This window comes from Barbus barbus (assembly GCF_936440315.1).
Source record: "Barbus barbus genome assembly, chromosome: 2".
In the NCBI taxonomy this organism is placed as follows: domain Eukaryota; kingdom Metazoa; phylum Chordata; class Actinopteri; order Cypriniformes; family Cyprinidae; genus Barbus; species Barbus barbus.
Window position 1 is genome coordinate 32,993,929 of NC_136730.1, and position 17,684 is coordinate 33,011,612.

Consider the following 17,684-nt stretch of genomic DNA (forward strand, 5'->3'; position numbering starts at 1 on the left):
ATTTACCTCCTACTCCTCTCCATCGTTGGTTCCCTGTGTCTCCATCGTCTGTCTTCCTCCATGCATCATCGTTCTTCATCTCCACCGTCATGCAGGGGTGTGTGCTGCTTCCACAAGTTCCTGGCAAGATACAACATCTCTCAGTATATCCTTTCTGCATCTCATTCAAGTCTCAACTCGCCTTCATCTGCCTTATTTACTCTGCTAAATCAATAAACATCCTGCATTGTTCACTAATCCTCTGTGTCCTGACTACTACCGTAACAATGAGGCTATAATAGTTTTAGGCTATAATCTCATTTCATAATTCATTTTATAATTCATTTTTTACGTTTACATTGCATTTTTTAGAATACACTTCTATCATAATACACTTTGACTAGATTTTAAGGGGGAGATAAAAAAATAAAAAAAACACATTAGGGTACTCTCTTTAAACTATTCTGCCGTCCTAAGGCAAAGCGCAGTAACTACACATCTGGTCAAAATTGAGTCCTAAAATGGGCTTTGTGACATCTGTCTTGTGACAAAGTCTCCTGTTTCAATTTTGTCCAGTTTCAGAGAAACGAGAGTGTAAACCATTTGAAACTTGCGCTGAAGGCATAGATATTTATCAGTTTCAATTGAACCCATGATCTTAGCATATAGCCATGCTCTAATTTGAGCGTCAGGAAATCACACACCATATTTGACCCCCACCATAAAAATTGTACCCACATAATAGCTACGAGGGTAAAACTCCACTTTCCTTTAGGCAACCAGAGAGGAAGGGGAAATGCTGACACTCTTCCTCTGAAGTTTTCTGAGTTCACCCAAATACACAGACACACCTAAGTTTACACTCATAATACGGACCACCAGCAATTCTTTACTTCTTCACTCACACCGTGTGATTATTAACTTTTGCTGAAACTTTGCGTGCCAAGGTTTTTCCCAAGGTTATTTATTTTTAAAAACAAAATTGCTTACTGATGCCAAAATCACATAACGCACACACCTCCGACAGGGGTGTAGGGAGTAGCTGGACCTGTTGCCTGTTGTTCTGGACGTTCGTTTTCTTTTCGCCTTCATTAAGGACTTGAGTCCGTGCAATCTTGTATTGTATGATGTAACATACCCTCTCAAAATCAGTTCCGCCACCTGTGCGCTTTTATTTGGTGACAGCGCGGTGAGCGCGTGATCTACATTACCATTCGCTTCTCCTCTCGGAACTCTGGCGGGATGTCAGCCGCGGTTCGTAGAAACTCGTCCAAAACCGGGAACGGCTTGGAGTCCAATCCGGATGGAATTCGAACGATACGCAGAGAGCTGTCGACTGAGTACACACACAATGAATGGGATAATATTATGGAGTCTTCATCTCGAGGTAGGGACGCGGTTGAGCAGCACGACCAGCATAGAGAATTAAGAGATTAAAGATATTAATGAACGTATGAAGTTGATCTTAAGTTTTGAATAATTTGGCCATACATATTGCACTGCCTGATAGGTTACTGGATAAAAATGTATAAATAGGCCTATGAAAATCATATTTTCTTTTATCACAATTTTTCAGTTAGCTTAAGTGAACATATGGGATAATTCTAAATAATTGTAGTAGCCTAGTTCTTTGGTTTGAGAAGATGTTGCTCTCCAAGTGCTTTGCAATGACTTCTAAGCACAGAAGAATGGAAATCTAAACTTCTAGGTATTTCTTGCTTTGGATCTTATGAACATTGAATTTTATTTAACTTTTCTGTGTCCTTCAATTTCTATCCTGTTATTCTTTTGTAAAATCCCTGAAACTAACAATGGCATCATCCCCTAGGAAGTGACATCACCATTTTGGATGGGAATGCAATAGCACATCAATATATACATATTAATTATGGATTCTGTGATGTTTTGTGGTATTAACTGGTTTGTCACTAAAATATTCAAGTTAAGAATCGTGTAAGCTACCTGTATATCCTGCACTACTCAATGGTTAACAGGTTTCAATGTCCATCCTGTAAAGGTAATTAAGTTAGAATTATTAAAGTTTAAATGTCTGGACTTGACTACAGTATTTCTGAAAGGCTGATGTAAAATTCCCTAAACTACAACCCAATTATCTAAAGTGTTAAAAAGGTACAGAAATGACCCACATTGTTGTTAAGACCAAGTTTAAGGGAGTGTGTCAATTTCTTTTCAGATTTTAAGCCCTCAAGAGGAAGCATCAAAGGTACTTCAGGAGTTTCTGATGATAATATACCAACAGGTGACTCCAGCTCTCCATATAAAATACTAACGTCCTCTTAGTACACTGTGACTGATGTGAATAAATCCTGATGACTTTGCCTCCATTGTCTTAATCACATAATAACAGAATATGTAGAAAAACTGTCCAGAGTTGGCAGTTCTTGGTCAACGTACTCTGAGACAAGTTTCTAAGTCAATTTATTCACCATTATGTCATTCCAAACCTGTATGACTTAATGAAACACGAAAGAAGATATTCTAAATAATGTTTGGAACCTTGTACAGTTACTTAGAGATTTCTCAAAATATATTTTATGTTCCACAGTAGAGGGAAAGGGTGAGTAAATGACAGAATTTCAGTTTTTGATGACCTATTCCTTTAAATTGAACTCTGACCCGCTTTGGTGACACTCAAAAAAAGAGTAACTTTTAGAGATCATACATTGGACTTTACAAAGCCCATTGACTGTCATTTATTAACCCTATCTGTTAAACACAGCAGTGAAATATCACATGATTATAGTAAAATACAAAATCTAAACTGTGGATTGAACCACAAACATTGCTCTTGAGATGAATGTTTTAGATTATAATTGAATAGTAGAACTAGTCCTGGAATTTACAGCAGTATAAAAGTTTGGTTTATTGTGTCACCTCATATTAACTGACTGTCCTCTTTGCATCACTTATTCACTTTCCTTACACATTTACTAGCTGACTGGAATATTTTCCATGTGTAGGCTGATCTGTTAGGGTTGAATGCAGTGGTAGATATAATGTTAACTGTATACGCCGTTTCCTGTTGCAGTTTTGGCTATGCAGCTGGCTATGGTGGAGGGGCCAGATCGACTTCCTGCCGATGAGGGCACACAGGAAGTGCTTTGCAGGAAACTTTGTGTGCTGGAAGCTGACCTCTCAGGGGTCATGACCTTAATCTCTGTATGATCATCCCTATTCAGACTACATCAAATATTCAAAACCTTTCTGAAATGTATTTCAGATAAATACACACATTTGACATACTTGCTTCCCTGTCTTGCAGGAGTTGTCTGCTCATTTTGTATCCATCAATAGTGAGGAAAGGACTATATTCATCACCTTTAAAACACTTGAAGAAATATGGAAGTTCAGCACATACCACAAAATGGGTCTGTTCTTATTTCAGTGCCACAGATATACTTTTGTATGCATTTATTAATAATGTCAAGTACTGTAAGAGTCAGGTGCACTACCAAAAATGAGATTTTTTATGTTTGTTTAGTCTCTTATTTATGCTCACCAAAGCTGCATTTATTTGATTCAAAATACAGTAAAAATAGTCATATTGTGAAATGATTAAAAGCATCACACGATCCTTCAGAAATCTAAAATGCTGATTTGGTGCTCAAGAATTTATTTCTTATTATAATCAATGTTGAAAACATTTTTTTCTGCTTCATGTGGAAACCATGAGACACTACCATTCAAAAGTATGGGGTAAGATCAATTTGAGAGAGAAAAATGGGGGAAAATATTGTAATATGCCTTGAATTGAGCTAAAGTGACAATAAAGACACTAAGAATGTTAAAGAGGATTTCTATTTCATAAAAATGTTGCATTCATCAAAGAATCCAAGCTTGATAATAATAAGAATCAATATTAATAACTTCAGCACCAATAATAATTGAGCACCAAATCAGCATATTAGAATGATTTCTGAAGGATCAATAATCAGTAGTGAATATTAAAAGCTAAATATCCCAAAAGACTTACCAAATGTGTAATTTCCACCAGGCTTCTTGGGTCAGTGTATGGAAAACCTTCTCATGAACCAGGAGTTCTGGTTAATCTCCCTTAATCAGCATTCAGGAATTGAGATCTCAATTAAAGAAGAGACACTAAATCTGATGTATAAAGGCTTTCTCATGCAAGAAGGTAAATAAATAGCGTTTATGCACAGTATATAGCCTACTGTATATTTAATTTTAGAAACAGACTGGCACATGTATGAGTGAATATCAGTGCTATTTGTAATAAAACGATATTGTTTACTTTTTAGGGTCTTTCTTTGGATGCTGCACAGCAAATCAGATGTTTGATAGCTCTACGTCAGGTAGCGACCTTTATCTGGAGAAGGGGGATATCGCTTTGTTTGAGCCTCCATTCCTAGGATCAGGGTGGACAGTGCTGTCACTTGCAGATGGGGCAAGAGGAACCAAACCAAAACCAGCTCTGGAGCCGGTCATTCCCTTTCATGAGTATGTCACCTTCTGAATTTCATATTAACTTATTGACATAAAATCAACAGGACACAGAACTAAGAACAATGGATTTCTTTTTTTTACTTCCCAAGGTGGTTTCTAAAGTCCTGCCCAGAGAGTATATTAGTGGGTGGTGGAAAGGACACAAGTGACCTTCCCTTCCAGATTGGTGAGAAAATGTTTAAATAATTGTACGTTATTTGATATATCCTGTTCAATGTTTTGTAGTTGGTAAGATTTGGTAATGATTTTGAAAGTCTCTTAGGCTCACCATGCACAGAAGCATTTATTTGATCAGAAATACAGTAAAATCAATAATATTGTGAAATATTATTACAATTTAAAATAACTGTTTTCTATTTTAATATATTTTAAAATGCCATTTATTCCTGTGATGGCAAAGCTGAATTTTCAGCAGTCATTACTTCAGTCTCCAGTGTCACATGATCCTTCAGAAATCACTGTAAAATGCTGATTTGGTGCTAAAGAAGGATTTCTTATTGATATCTTATTAGAAACATTTTTTTTTATGTAGTTGAAAATGGTTGTGCTGCCTATTATTTTTTTTAGGATTCTTTGATGAATAAAAAGTTCAAAAGAACAGTATTTATTTAAAAAAGAAAATGTTGTAATGTAAAAGTCTTTACTGTCATTGAAAAAGCTGTAAATCAATGATTGAGGGTAAGTGAAGAGAGGAAGTGGATATAAGCTGCACACAAAATATGGAGGATTTACTCTGAAATATATTTAAAAACTTGAATTCATTTTTTAGGAACTAAAAATAAAAAATTAAATAATGTAACAGAGTGGCATTGTCATCATCACAATTTAACTCTATCACAATTGTAACAATATCTCTCACAGCAGTAGGGGTATGTGAGGCCACAGAAGAGTATAATGCCGACAGGCCAGATGAACTGAGCTTCCAGGCTGGTGAACGTATCATCATCCTGGGCCTCCTGGTAGCCTGTTTTGATTGGTTTATGGGAAAATTGGAGAGAACTGGGGATATCGGACTCGTCAAAACCAACCTGGTCAAAACAACCAGTTCATTTTGTGAGTAAGTGCTTGTCATTTTATGAGTATTTCAAGTAGTATTTCTGTTATGTGGTTTATCTTAAATGACAGTTTTCACAATTTTACGCTCGATACTTTAACTTTATCCTATGCTTCCATTACAGATCATCTGACATATTCTTGAAAGACGAGGACAGACAAATTGCTACCTTGGATCAGGACAAAATTAAAGAGGACACTATTGCTTTATTGAAGAAAATATGCCAGTCTGATGTTGGCACAAACTACAAACTTGGTAAGGCTCACAGGGATTTGAATCTCAACATTTTAGGATAATTAAATAAAGGTTTCTTTGCCTTTACAACAGTATCTGTGCTATGAACAGGATTTGTCTAAGAAAAAACTTTGAACTATTTTTTTTTTTTTACCAAAAAGAGGCGTTCCTAACACACCACAGAGGTAGAATTACAGGCACAAAGCGAAAACACATCAATTAAAGTCTTGTATTCTGTATATCCTGGTCGTAAGCTTTTCTTTTGTGTGGTGTAAACACAGCTAAGAACCTAAACCATCTTTACTACTCCACCTTTGGAAAAATAAACTGAAGATTAAGAAACTAATTTGTCAATGCAAGAACTAGTGACCTATACAAGAAATGCCAGAACAAGCAACCAACACTAACAGGATTCAATGTCATTTGTACAGGAATACTCTTGACATGGTTGACACACTAAAAAACTCAAAAATCAGTTGCTCATCCAGGGAAGAACTCGTGGTGCTCTGAGACCAGCAATCACATTGCTGGAGGCGCTGGGGTTTTCCCTAATACAAAGAGAGATGTGCAGTCACGATTTTGTTGTTTTAATTGAAGATTCAACCAATCTGATCAAAAAAATCCTAAATGCTGCTGTGTATGATTCAGTAATGTTGTTGTGAAGTTAGCTCTATACTGACCTGTCCTGAGGAAGTGATTTCGACTCATCCCAGACAAAAGATGGCACTGAAGTTACAAGCTTGTCCACCTCTGTAAGGCACAGACACAATGCCCATATTATGCTCCTTAAGTTCAAAATTTTATCTTTGGGGTATAATAATTTGCCATTTACTCGGGATACAGATCTAAATGTTACCTTCATCCCAGTCTTCATCACACAGAGGCGCAGTCCAGGTGCTCACTGGGATTTGAAACTTGCTATCAGTCTTGTCACTGGCCACTGCCATTGTACATTAAGCATTAAGAATTCATCATGCACGGAGTGTGTCTGCAATAATCCAACATGATGAAGGTGAAAGGGTAAAACAGAGCTTACCGCAGGTGTTATTAACAGAGCACCGGTCCACACAGGTTGAGATGTGAAGGGATAGCTCATGTTTTCTCATCAAGTGGCGTGCATTGAATGGACAAGTCCATAATTCACCAACCAATTCAGGATGATTCTACAAATGACATTAATATCACAGACATTTATCAGTGCTCAACACTTTTAAAAGTCTTAACATCACAATGAAACAGAAGTAGTTTTCTTCTAGGACTGCAAGTCTAGTTGCTGATATTAAATCAGTAACTTGGTAAGAACTTAGCATGACATGAAATTCACCCTGTCTGTTTGGTAAATTCATGTTATAGAATTCATCCATGCAAATGTCTAATTTAATTGTTTTGACCTCGTAATGTTATTCAAAATGTCAAAACGATCATCCCTCGATCTTCCAGTGAAAATGGCAGCATACTGTATGCTGGACCAATTATTTAGTTCACTTAAACTATACTCTTTTCTTATAATTGACTGCAAACTAACATTCTGCCTCCATCCAATCAACAACCGACTGACAGAACATCAGCTTGCACTGAACCACAAGAATAGTGTTAAATACAGACTAAATCCAGAAGAACTGTGGCAACGTCTCTGAGATGCTTCAAGAAACATACCTGCAAAGCTGCAGTACTGTTAAAAGTTTTAGGCACTTGTGTAAAATGGATGCTGTCAAAAATAATGTAATAAATAGATTTTCTTTATCAATTAACTTAACTAAATTAAATCAACATTTGGTGCGACCATCCTTTGTGTTTAAAGCAGCTTAACTGCCCTAGGTGCACTTGTGCATAGTTTTTCAGGAAGCTTTGCAGGTAGGTTTCTTGAAGCATCTTGGAGACGTTGCAACAGTTCTTCTGGAGTTAGTCTGTCTCAGTTTGGTCTGCTTCTTCATGTCATTCCAGACAGACTGGATCGTGATGGGATAATATCTCTGTGTGGAGCACTGGCTGTTGTCAGACTCCTTGTGCAAACTAAAATCTCGCTGGATTTTTACAATTAATGGCAAAATGAATGTTTGGAAATGTAAACTGATATTTCCTACTTACACACTACAGCAAAATATATAAATAACTGTCTTAAAAAAATAGCTGGTGAAAATACTAATGTTCTAATCATTTCGGCCAACACTGTATTTAATCAATGTTTAAGCCAAGGACTTTCAATTTCATTATAGCAGTCCATCATAGCTGCTTTGTTTTTGCATTCTGGTGTGGGGAAACAATCCCATTAGACAGAATTGACTATATATTTATTAAATTTAAAATAAAATAGCTGCTGAATCACTGAAATGTTTGTACTATAGCTGTCAAATGACAGATTTTCCATTTTTCACTCATTTACAGTACATTTTGTAGGCCTAAATTACATCTGGACTATTAGCAGGTTTATTTTTTAGCATGTTAATTAAGTTACTTTTAAGGAATCTTGTGGCCCCATTGAATGTTTACTGGTTAAGAACTGATAATAGCTCATAACAGAACAGTGTGGGGATGAATCAATTAAGATGTAAGAGGGATTTTTTGTTCTGCACACACACCTTCCTGCATTTGATGAGATGGTATGGGAACCGACAGGCTCGGATCAGATGATGTGGGTCATAGGGGCACAACAGCAGTTTGTCAGGGTTGCAGAAATCTGTAAAACCCGTAATAATTAAAGCAACTGTAAAATAATATAAACCTATGTCATGTGCTGATGTTATTGGCGCTCCATCATCAGCACTATCTGCGTTTTACCTTGAACTTCTTCCCATCGTGGAGCTGAAACAGCGGGCTTTGATCCGCTGCCTTTCTTCGGCATCTTTCTCAGTCACCGTCCAGCGGGTTTAAATGAGAGCTAAAACAGAGCGTCGTTATCACTAAAACAGTCGTCTAACGTTACCAGTCGCGGTGCTTATAAAACAAAGCTGTCGTTACGGTAGAGAGAAATAATACTTAAGATAATAATACTTTGCGCGGGTTTTCTTTACTGTGTTTGTGGGTTATATTTGCACATAAATGACAGACAGACAGCAGTTTTGCTCTGCCGTGTAATCAATAGTTCTAAAGCACCTGGCGCGATTTACATTATAAGGCCACTTGAGGCGCTCAAGCGCTCGGAAATGAACCAACATGACAGGAAACATGACTTGAATTAAAAAGTTGTATTTACATTTCTTAATTCTTTCTTAATTTATTTCCTTTAACAAGCGTTTGTTTTACCTACCACAGATCTGGCAAAAGAAACTCCAGGATCAGTTCACAGTGAGTAAATATCTATCTATCTATCTGTCTATCTATCTGTCTATCTATCTGTCTATCTGTCAGTCTGTCTGTCCGTCCGTCCGTCTGTCTATGTCTATTATTTGTTTGTCCATTCAGAGCAAATAAATCAAAACTATTACTAACTAATTATTTAATCAAATTTTATGTGTAAAGAGTAATTTTTGTATATGACTAATGTCTAGATTGATGCATGCATAGGATGGGCTGATTAAAATAATGATCTGTTCATTTAAACATTTATTTGTTATTTTCTTCTTTGTCTTCAGACAAGATTCATCAGACAGAATTAAACAACCTAAAACAGAAAGTCAAACACATTTTGAGTGAGGTAGATGAGTCTCAAAGAAATGATGTTTCATCAGTCAGCATCAAGCAACAGATGAAGAAAGAAGCTGATGATACAGAGTCGTCCCGGGGAAGCCCATGTTTTTCTGTCTGCTTAGAGCAGGACAACACCAGCAGTCCAGATGAACATCATGCACTGCTTTCATTCTTGAGCAGCCGTGACCACCAGCCGGAGTTCCTGCTTTTGTACAGGGCTTACCCAGAATTCCTCATCTCACATTTCGAGGGTCACTCTGATGAAGAGGAGATAGTGGCGTATTTAGGTGTAGCCCGAGAACTGGCACGAAAGAAGCATGCCTCATGGGCGCAGAGTCGAATTTGTTTTCTTCTTGGACAGCTTTGTGCAGGGAGATCAAAGTTCTCTCAAGCTCGGGTTTATTATGAGGAAGCCTTGAACGTACCCAGGGACTGTTTCACAGACATGTTTCTGCTCTCTGCCATTTACTCCAACCTGGCACTCATCTACCTAACACAGAAGAACCATGAAAATTTTTTCAGTTTTTCAGAGCGCTTGTCTGCTTTGTTGATGGCTGTCCCTGATTGTTTGTTTGGCTGTGAGGATCCTGAGGTATTAAAATATGTACTAAAAAAAGCCGTCCTGGCTAAGAATCAGCCTTCTGAGGCACGGGCCTGCTTCCTCCTGGTGAAGCTCCACATGAAGCTTAAAGACGGCATGAGTGCAATCCCATTCATTGAAAGGCTTTTGATCCTTGCTGATGAAGTTCCTGAAGCATGTGATGAGACATTGAGCCAAGTTTTCCTGGTGTTAGCAAGACTCTACAGTGACCAGAGACAGCCACGCTTGGCTGAAAGCTGTGCAAAGCGAGCATCACTTCAGGTGGGTGCTGTAACTTAATAGTGGTTTCAGAAAGCACTTATTTTAGGTAAATTATATAAAATATGTATTAAATAAAACAAATTTATTTATAATAAAAAGTTAATTGTTATATCATTACATTTATTTAATAATGTGTAACTTAATTTTAAAATGATTTAATAGATAAATAAATTAAGATAAATACATTTAAAAATTAAATAAATTCATCAAATAAAAAAAAGAAAAATGTGTCCATTTATCCATTGTTTTTCACAGGTAGCAGCACTGTCACAGCAAAAATTCAATTAAAAAAATTAAACAAAAATAAGAGGATGAAATGATTAGATTTTGTTTAATTAAACACAATAAATTAAATAGTTAATACAATTATTCATATATTTAATTAATGAATTTATTTAAAAATGAACTACATTTTTTAAATTATTCAAATTATATCAGTTGATTTATGCATTCATCCATTCCCTTTCACAGGTAGGAGCCACCGCATCACACTGTCTTTGTAGTATCTCGCTATTGTTGGAAAATGCATCAGAGCTGTATGGAGTGGCCATCCCAACACAAGTGGCTCCATACCTGACCCGTGCCGCTGCTGTAGGGCCCTCTAGCAAGGATCCTGTGCTGGGTCATATCTACGCTCTGTGTTTGTCCTGGCTCTTCCATATCCACGGCATGCCTGACAGAGCTGTTCGCTACATGTCCACTGTCCTCGACCACAGCGGTATGTCCAGCGTTGGCCAGTCAGACACTACTGCAGCTCTCCTATGGTTGGCTTGGCTGTACATCTGCAACCAGCAACCCGGCACAGCTCTGGAAGTGCTAGACGCTGTGCTGTCATCGCTTCCCGAGCACTGTACTACTCAGTTGGAAGGAGTGGTTTACAACATGCGGGCCATTTCATACAGACACTCAGCGGACATACGGCAGGCAGCTGAGAGCTACCGGGCTGCAATTGAGATATGCGAGGAGTTTGAGGATAGACGTAACTGGGCCATAGCACTGGCCAACTTTGGATTCATGTGTTTGCAAATCAAGGCAAAAAGATTGGCAGAGGAATACCTCACTCAGTCAGTGGAGCTATTCTCTGAGCTTGAGGATGAAGAGCATGAACTCAGTTTTATTTTAGTGCTTCTTGAGTTGGGAAAACACTTTGTTTCCCAAGGAAATCATGAGAGTGGGAAGATATACTACGAATGGGCCCTGCTGAGTGCCATGTGTATCAATCACATTGATAGTAAGTGTTTATCATAATTGTATAAGTGCAAGTATCAGTATCTAGAACGGTTTGATGTGGGGAAATCTATAGTGAGACATAACAGTTTGGTTTCTGACTGTAAGTGAACATAAAACCTCAAATTACTTTATGTAATTTCTTTAAGAGTATAATTCTGTCATCAATTACTCCCTCCATTTAATTCCAGACTTTCATTCAGTGAACACATTTTTAATGAAACCTGAGAGATTTCTTTCTGTCTGTTAAAGGTCCACTCCACCTAAACTTTGCTGCTTCAAACTTAATTAACAGACTTAATTAAGGTTTTTATTTATTTACATACAAACATTGATCAATGCACATACTTAGAGCTCATCAAATATTGTAAAAGGAAAGTCAGACATATTTGATGTACGAGATGTTAAGATTTAATTGTCCTCTATTAAATTTCTTCAGACAACTTGGATTTAAATCTCTAAATTCATATGGATTGCTTTTACAATGTTTTTATCAACTTTTTAAAGCATCAAAGTATTATAAATTTACAGTAGAGAGATCGATCGATCAGTTTCATTAAAATATCTTCATTTGTGTTTCAAAGATGAATGATATTCTTGTGAGTTTGGAATGAAGTGTGAGTAAATGATGACAGAATATTTATTTTTGGGTGAACTATCCCTTTAATACTTGTCCCTAGTGTTGTTCATGTCTGTGGACATTATTCTGAATAAAAAAAAAATTGATTCATAAATTTAACCACCTGGCTACATTCTATTATGTCCACATCCGGCCCAGTTTATTAACAGGTTTGCTGATCACTAGACTTACCTCTCGAAAATATATTCTTCTTTGTATGACAACAGGCCAGCTGCAAGCCACACGTCACCTGTGTCAGCTATACGAAGAGGTGTGTCTGGATGAAGCCCAGTGTATCATCTACAACGAGCACCAGCTGAACCTTCTGCAGCGGATAGGAGACAAGAGCTTAGAGGCAGAGATACTGGAGAAGATCAGCCAGCTTTACCTGAACCTGGCTTCTGAGAAGTGAGACCTGCTTATTAGAAGATTTAAGAGAGATGTTCTGAACATATACTGCAGTACAAGGGATAGTTCATCCAAAAAAGAATTTTTTGTAGTCATTTACTCACCCTACCTCACTCCATTGTTGAATGTCACTTTGTTGGCTTTCTTCTGTGAAACATAAATGAAAATTTTTGAGAAATGTCTCAGTGGTTTTTTTTTCCATCAAAATTACGGTTAGTGATAACCAATTGGTCAACATTCTTCAGAAAATATATTATTTTGTAATACACAAAACTCATATAGGTCTGAAATGACATGAGGGTGAGCAAATGATGACTTTTTATTTTTGGGGTGAATTATATAATAAAGTTCTCACTCCATTTATGTGTCCAGGAAGGACATAGTGGCTTAGCCCAAAGTTGTTGCAAAAATAATGAGTTGCCAGTAGTAAGGCATCACACATTATTATAATGACTGCAGACAGTTTTACTAAAGTTGGTCATGTCGTCTCACAGAGCCAATAGAGCTGCTTTAGATTACACCAAACAAAGCCTGGGCATCTTCATCGACTTGGGCAAAAAACGCAAGGAGGCTCATGCCTGGTTAAAGGCGGGAAAGATTTACCACATCCTCCAACAGACAGAGCTAGTGGACCTCTATGTGCAGGTGAAAACTCTTCATTTTTGCATTTCTGCCTACATTTTTAGGAGTTATTGTTTCTGGAACCATAGGCAGGGGATCACTTTTGAGCATAAATTAAATATCCAAATCAAACTGAAATATTATTATGTGAACTTTGTATATACCTAATTTGTCCAAATGCATTGACTGATGTAGTATAATAGTGAGAACACACACTACCAACAAAGTATCTTTTATAATCATCTAAGTTGCACCTCGGAGTGTGCAGAAGTTTTTTATTTGTATTTACAGTAGCTTTCATTTATTTTTAGGAATTTAAGTACTTCAATTGGAACTAATAAGGCATTGTTTCTAATAATTTAAGTTTTACATTTAATTTTATATTATTTTGGTTTTATTTCAATTAATGAAAAACATTTTTAATAGTTTCAACGCTGGTGCAGAGCTGTAGTCTAGACAAAGTATGGCAACTCAAGGAAGCTAAAATATTTAGATATGTTTTCTACTTAATTCCCACACTTCTATTTGTGTTATTTCATAATTTGAATGACTTAAATGTTGAAGTTAGCAATAATAAGGAATGAGTAGGTCTATGTGTGTGTGTGTGGGGGGGGGGGGGGGGGGGGGGGTAAGTACCTGGGACAGCATGCCATCCCAAAATTGCATTTCAAATATGATGTTGCTGGACATTTGGTTTAGAGGTGAATTAAAGGCCTTTTCTCTATGTGACAGGTAGCCCAGGACATGGCTTTGAGCACAGGAGACACACTCTTCACCCTGGAGATGTTGGAGGCAGCTGGAGATGTGTTCTTCAACAGTTCACAGGACAGGGAGAAAGCCATCTGCTTTTACAGGGTAGGTCATATACACGTTGTTGACAAAGAGAGAAGTCTTTCACACAGTGTTGTGATTGCACTCTGTGACTGTCAGGTCCCTGCTATTTCCTTTATTACAATATTTGTTATTAGAAAACGTTAATCACAATCATAATGCTTCAGTTTGTTTGTCTGTGTGCTGTGAACGTGTATCTGTTTGTTCATTAGGACAGAGCCCTTCCCATCGCGGTGAAGACGAGCAGTGTGCGCTCTCAGCTTAGGCTGTGTAATAAGCTTTCAGAGCTCCTGCTGCAGCTGGGACAGTGTTCAGAGGCCATTGAGTACGCTCAAACTGCATTAGACATTAGCATTAGTCTGGGTAGGTTAGCACATGTGCACTCAAGCACACTCAATTACTCTACAGTTTTGTATGTTTAATTTGTACAATATAATGTGTACATTCATAACAGTCTAGCAACATTTTCGGTTACACTTTATTTCGATAGTCCACTTTAGACATTTTACTAACTATAAGTATCTTTGTAACTACATGTCAACTAATTCTCATTAATTTGCAACTACATGTCTTCTAACTCTCAGTAGGGTAGGTTTAGGGTTAGTAGAATAAATTGACATATACTCAGTATGTTGAATGTTGTGGATCCATCAAAATAAAGTGTTAGAAGATATTAAGCAGACAGTCTACTAGTACTCTAATGACTGCTAGTTGACATGTAGTTGCAAATTTACTTACAGTTAGTAGAATGTCTGAAGTGGACTATCGAAATAAAGTGTTACCACATTTTCCCCTTAAACCCTGTTATGTAGAACTGTGGCTTTTGTTGTGACCAAGTTATTCATTGTATTATACTGATTTATGATCCTTCACAGATTGTTGCTTTCTGCCAAATATTTAGCTTGTTTTGAGAATAAAGCACACATGGTAAACTCATGTTCATGACAGTGCACAGCTAAAAACCTTTAAAGACAGATAACAGTCTTTCGCTTTATCTGTGTATTTTCTCACAGCTGATGATTTAAATGAGCGGGTGGCATTCCATCGACTCGCCACATTGTACCATTGTCTGGGTCAGTTTGAAATGGCAGAGCACCACTTTCTGAAAGCCTTGTCCTTGTGCCCCTCACCCCTGCAGTACGACGAGGAAGCCCTCTACTATGTCAGGGTTTACAAAACACTTGGAGACATCGTCTTCTATGATGTAAAGGTAAGCCAGTGGATGTGTGCCATTGGTTTAGCCAATGTCATGCTGGTCTCGATGATAAAACAATAATGTGAGACTACAATAGAATTAGAAATCAGTGTATGAATAGTTTACTTATAGTTGTCTCTACAAATTAAGTTGGGAGAAGTGAAAGTCAAAAAAAAAAAAACACATTAAATTGACCAGAAGATGGCAGTCTAAATACATACTCAGTAAATTATAATTTATTCACACCTAAAAATGGAAGCTTACTCATACTTCGAATGAAAATATATTTATATTTAAATATATAAAGCACATGCTATACCTAGACTATATCTAATAATTCTATTGACATAAAAAATGAAAATTTAATAACAATAAATTTACAGAACAACAATTAAATTAAATTTCTATTCAGTAATTCATATAAATAGTAATTCATATAAATATATAAATATCTAACAAAAGATAAATGATTCTCATTACAGATGGGCAGACGGTTGTCATAATTTGCTTTTTAAATGTATGTTACAAGCGACCCAAACCCCCCCAGCATATATGTAGTTCATGTGGAGCAGCATTTAGCTGCTCTGAGACACTGAAAACACTGGATCATGAGCCTCTCACAAATTAACACAGTGCAGTGCTTTACTTATGCGATGTCCAGTTATCAACCAAGTATCACCATTTTATATATAATCACCATTGCTTGTGTTTTACTAACATTTGGCATTTGGTGAGTTTTAATTTTGGACTAACGGTGTTTTAGACACTGCTGCTAGATGCAGTGCGGAAGCTATGGTATCCATTAGGAGTATGGTATTGACGATAATCGTGATATTTAAAAAATGAAATATTGTTATTGTGATATCCTGGTATTGTCGATAACCATGATATTTCAAAATGAAAAGCACATTGCACTAAGTGAATCAATAGCAACTAATACTTTAATCTCTTAATAGAATAATAGGAGTAATATTTTAATCTCTTGATAGAAAAATTATATTTTAATCTCTTTATAGATCAATATGTCTAATATTTTTATCTCTTAATAGAACAATGACTAATATTTTAATCTCCTAATAGAACAACAGGACTAATATTTTAATCTCTTAATAAAACAATAGCTACTAATATTGTAAATCTTCTCTCTCTCTGTATTCAAGGACCCATTTGATGCTGCTGGCTATTATCACCTGGCCTTGGCTGCTGCTATGGATCTGGGCAACAAGAGGTCCCAGCTAGAGCTGTGCACTCAGTTGGCCACCATCTATCACAACTGTCTCATGGACCGTGAACTCTCGCTGTTTTTCTACCAGCGAGCGAGAGCTTTCGCTAATGATCTCCATATTCGCCGTATCAACCTGGCACCAGACTACAGCTTCAGGACCACAGCCCAGTACAAAAACACAATAACTGGGGCAACTAGATAGAGCTGGACTCTAATGGGATATGAAACTTCCACTGCATGCTTTTGATTTGACTTGTGTGTGAATTTCCCATGTTTATGTTTATTTGCTGGATGTTATGTATATTAGTTGATTTACGGAATGTCTGACTCATGAGACATGTTGATTGGTCCGGCGAGTGTTTACTGGAGTGTAAGCAATGCAACTTTCAGGCATTGTCCGTTTGGCTCAATATCCCATGTTGGAAGTAACCAAAAAACAGATACAATTTTCTTTCTTTCTTTCTTTCTTAAGGAAAATATTTGTCTAAAATTGTAGGATTTGTTGTTTCTGGCTTTCCATTCTGTAAAATCTTATTACCTTAGTTTGACACATGCAAGTGATGTCAGTGAACACATTTTTACCTCAACAAGGGCTGTTCTGTTTATACTAATTGCAGAGAATGACAGGAGTTATAGTTTTAAATAAACATGTTCATGCCTGATGAAATACATGACTTGGTCCAAACCCTCCCAGTTCAGTGAAAACAAATCCACTGGCACTGTAGGGCCGAGTGCCTTGGCGGTATTCAGATGTAAAAAGAGACTATGGTCACCAATAAAAAGTGGATTTAATATTTAATTGCTTACAGTATAATGTATCAAGGTAATTTATAACAATGCAAATCTTGAGTGCTAGTGAGCCCTTGTCAAGATCCTACAATCACAGTTCTACTCTTTTGGTTTTCATCCTAACAATAGATCTGTTGGTATCCGAGCAGTTTATTATGACTCAGTCCAGATCAAACAGGACAATCAGCAGACCTAGTGCAGTGGAGTAAGCTGAAATGATGTTTGTGAAAGAATGGTTATTTTATGTCAGATCAGTTTCATGTGAAAGAAGTACACTTTAGCATATTTACAGTGTGAACTGAATGTAATGTTTTCAGACATTTAACTGCATGTTAATTTGCAATTAAATTAAAATGTATTATAATTTAAATTGATATTAAATGCAGTTGGTTGAATCTAAGAATGTTTTGTCCCACTTAAGCATTAGTAATTTCATAATGAAATATGGATAAATTATGCTGTAGAATGTACTGACAAGCGTTTATGCTAAACTTAAATATACTTTAGTGTCATTTCTATTGAAATTCT

The 17,684-nt window shown here is 36.8% G+C and overlaps 2 protein-coding genes across 3 annotated transcripts; one reads left to right on the top strand and one right to left on the bottom strand.

Moving 5' to 3' along the window:
• Positions 1-1,200: 1,200 nt before the first annotated feature.
• sh3tc1 (SH3 domain and tetratricopeptide repeats 1) lies at positions 1,201-17,553 on the top strand. Of its 2 annotated transcripts, none has more exons than XM_079434054.1 (18): positions 1,201-1,366; positions 2,174-2,239; positions 3,029-3,159; positions 3,263-3,368; positions 3,995-4,135; positions 4,260-4,458; positions 4,554-4,630; positions 5,326-5,521; positions 5,643-5,773; positions 9,005-9,037; positions 9,325-10,241; positions 10,713-11,472; positions 12,315-12,495; positions 12,990-13,140; positions 13,849-13,971; positions 14,160-14,310; positions 14,961-15,157; positions 16,303-17,553. In XM_079434054.1, exons 1-18 carry the CDS (start codon positions 1,222-1,224, stop codon positions 16,567-16,569), a joined length of 3,972 nt encoding a protein of 1,323 aa, XP_079290180.1. In that variant the 5' UTR covers positions 1,201-1,221; the 3' UTR covers positions 16,570-17,553. The 2 variants fall into 2 exon arrangements, with proteins under 2 accessions (XP_079290180.1, XP_079290181.1); XM_079434055.1 differs by having other exon boundaries at positions 5,329-5,521.
• LOC306880516 (gametocyte-specific factor 1) lies at positions 5,603-9,123 on the bottom strand. Its single transcript, XM_079434076.1, has 6 exons — positions 8,531-9,123; positions 8,332-8,429; positions 6,789-6,915; positions 6,609-6,692; positions 6,433-6,502; positions 5,603-6,300 (listed from the first exon to the last, which is right to left on the bottom strand). The coding sequence occupies exons 1-6, from the start codon at positions 8,592-8,594 to the stop codon at positions 6,225-6,227; spliced, it is 519 nt and encodes a 172-aa protein (XP_079290202.1). The 5' UTR covers positions 8,595-9,123; the 3' UTR covers positions 5,603-6,224.
• Positions 17,554-17,684: the final 131 nt, after the last annotated feature.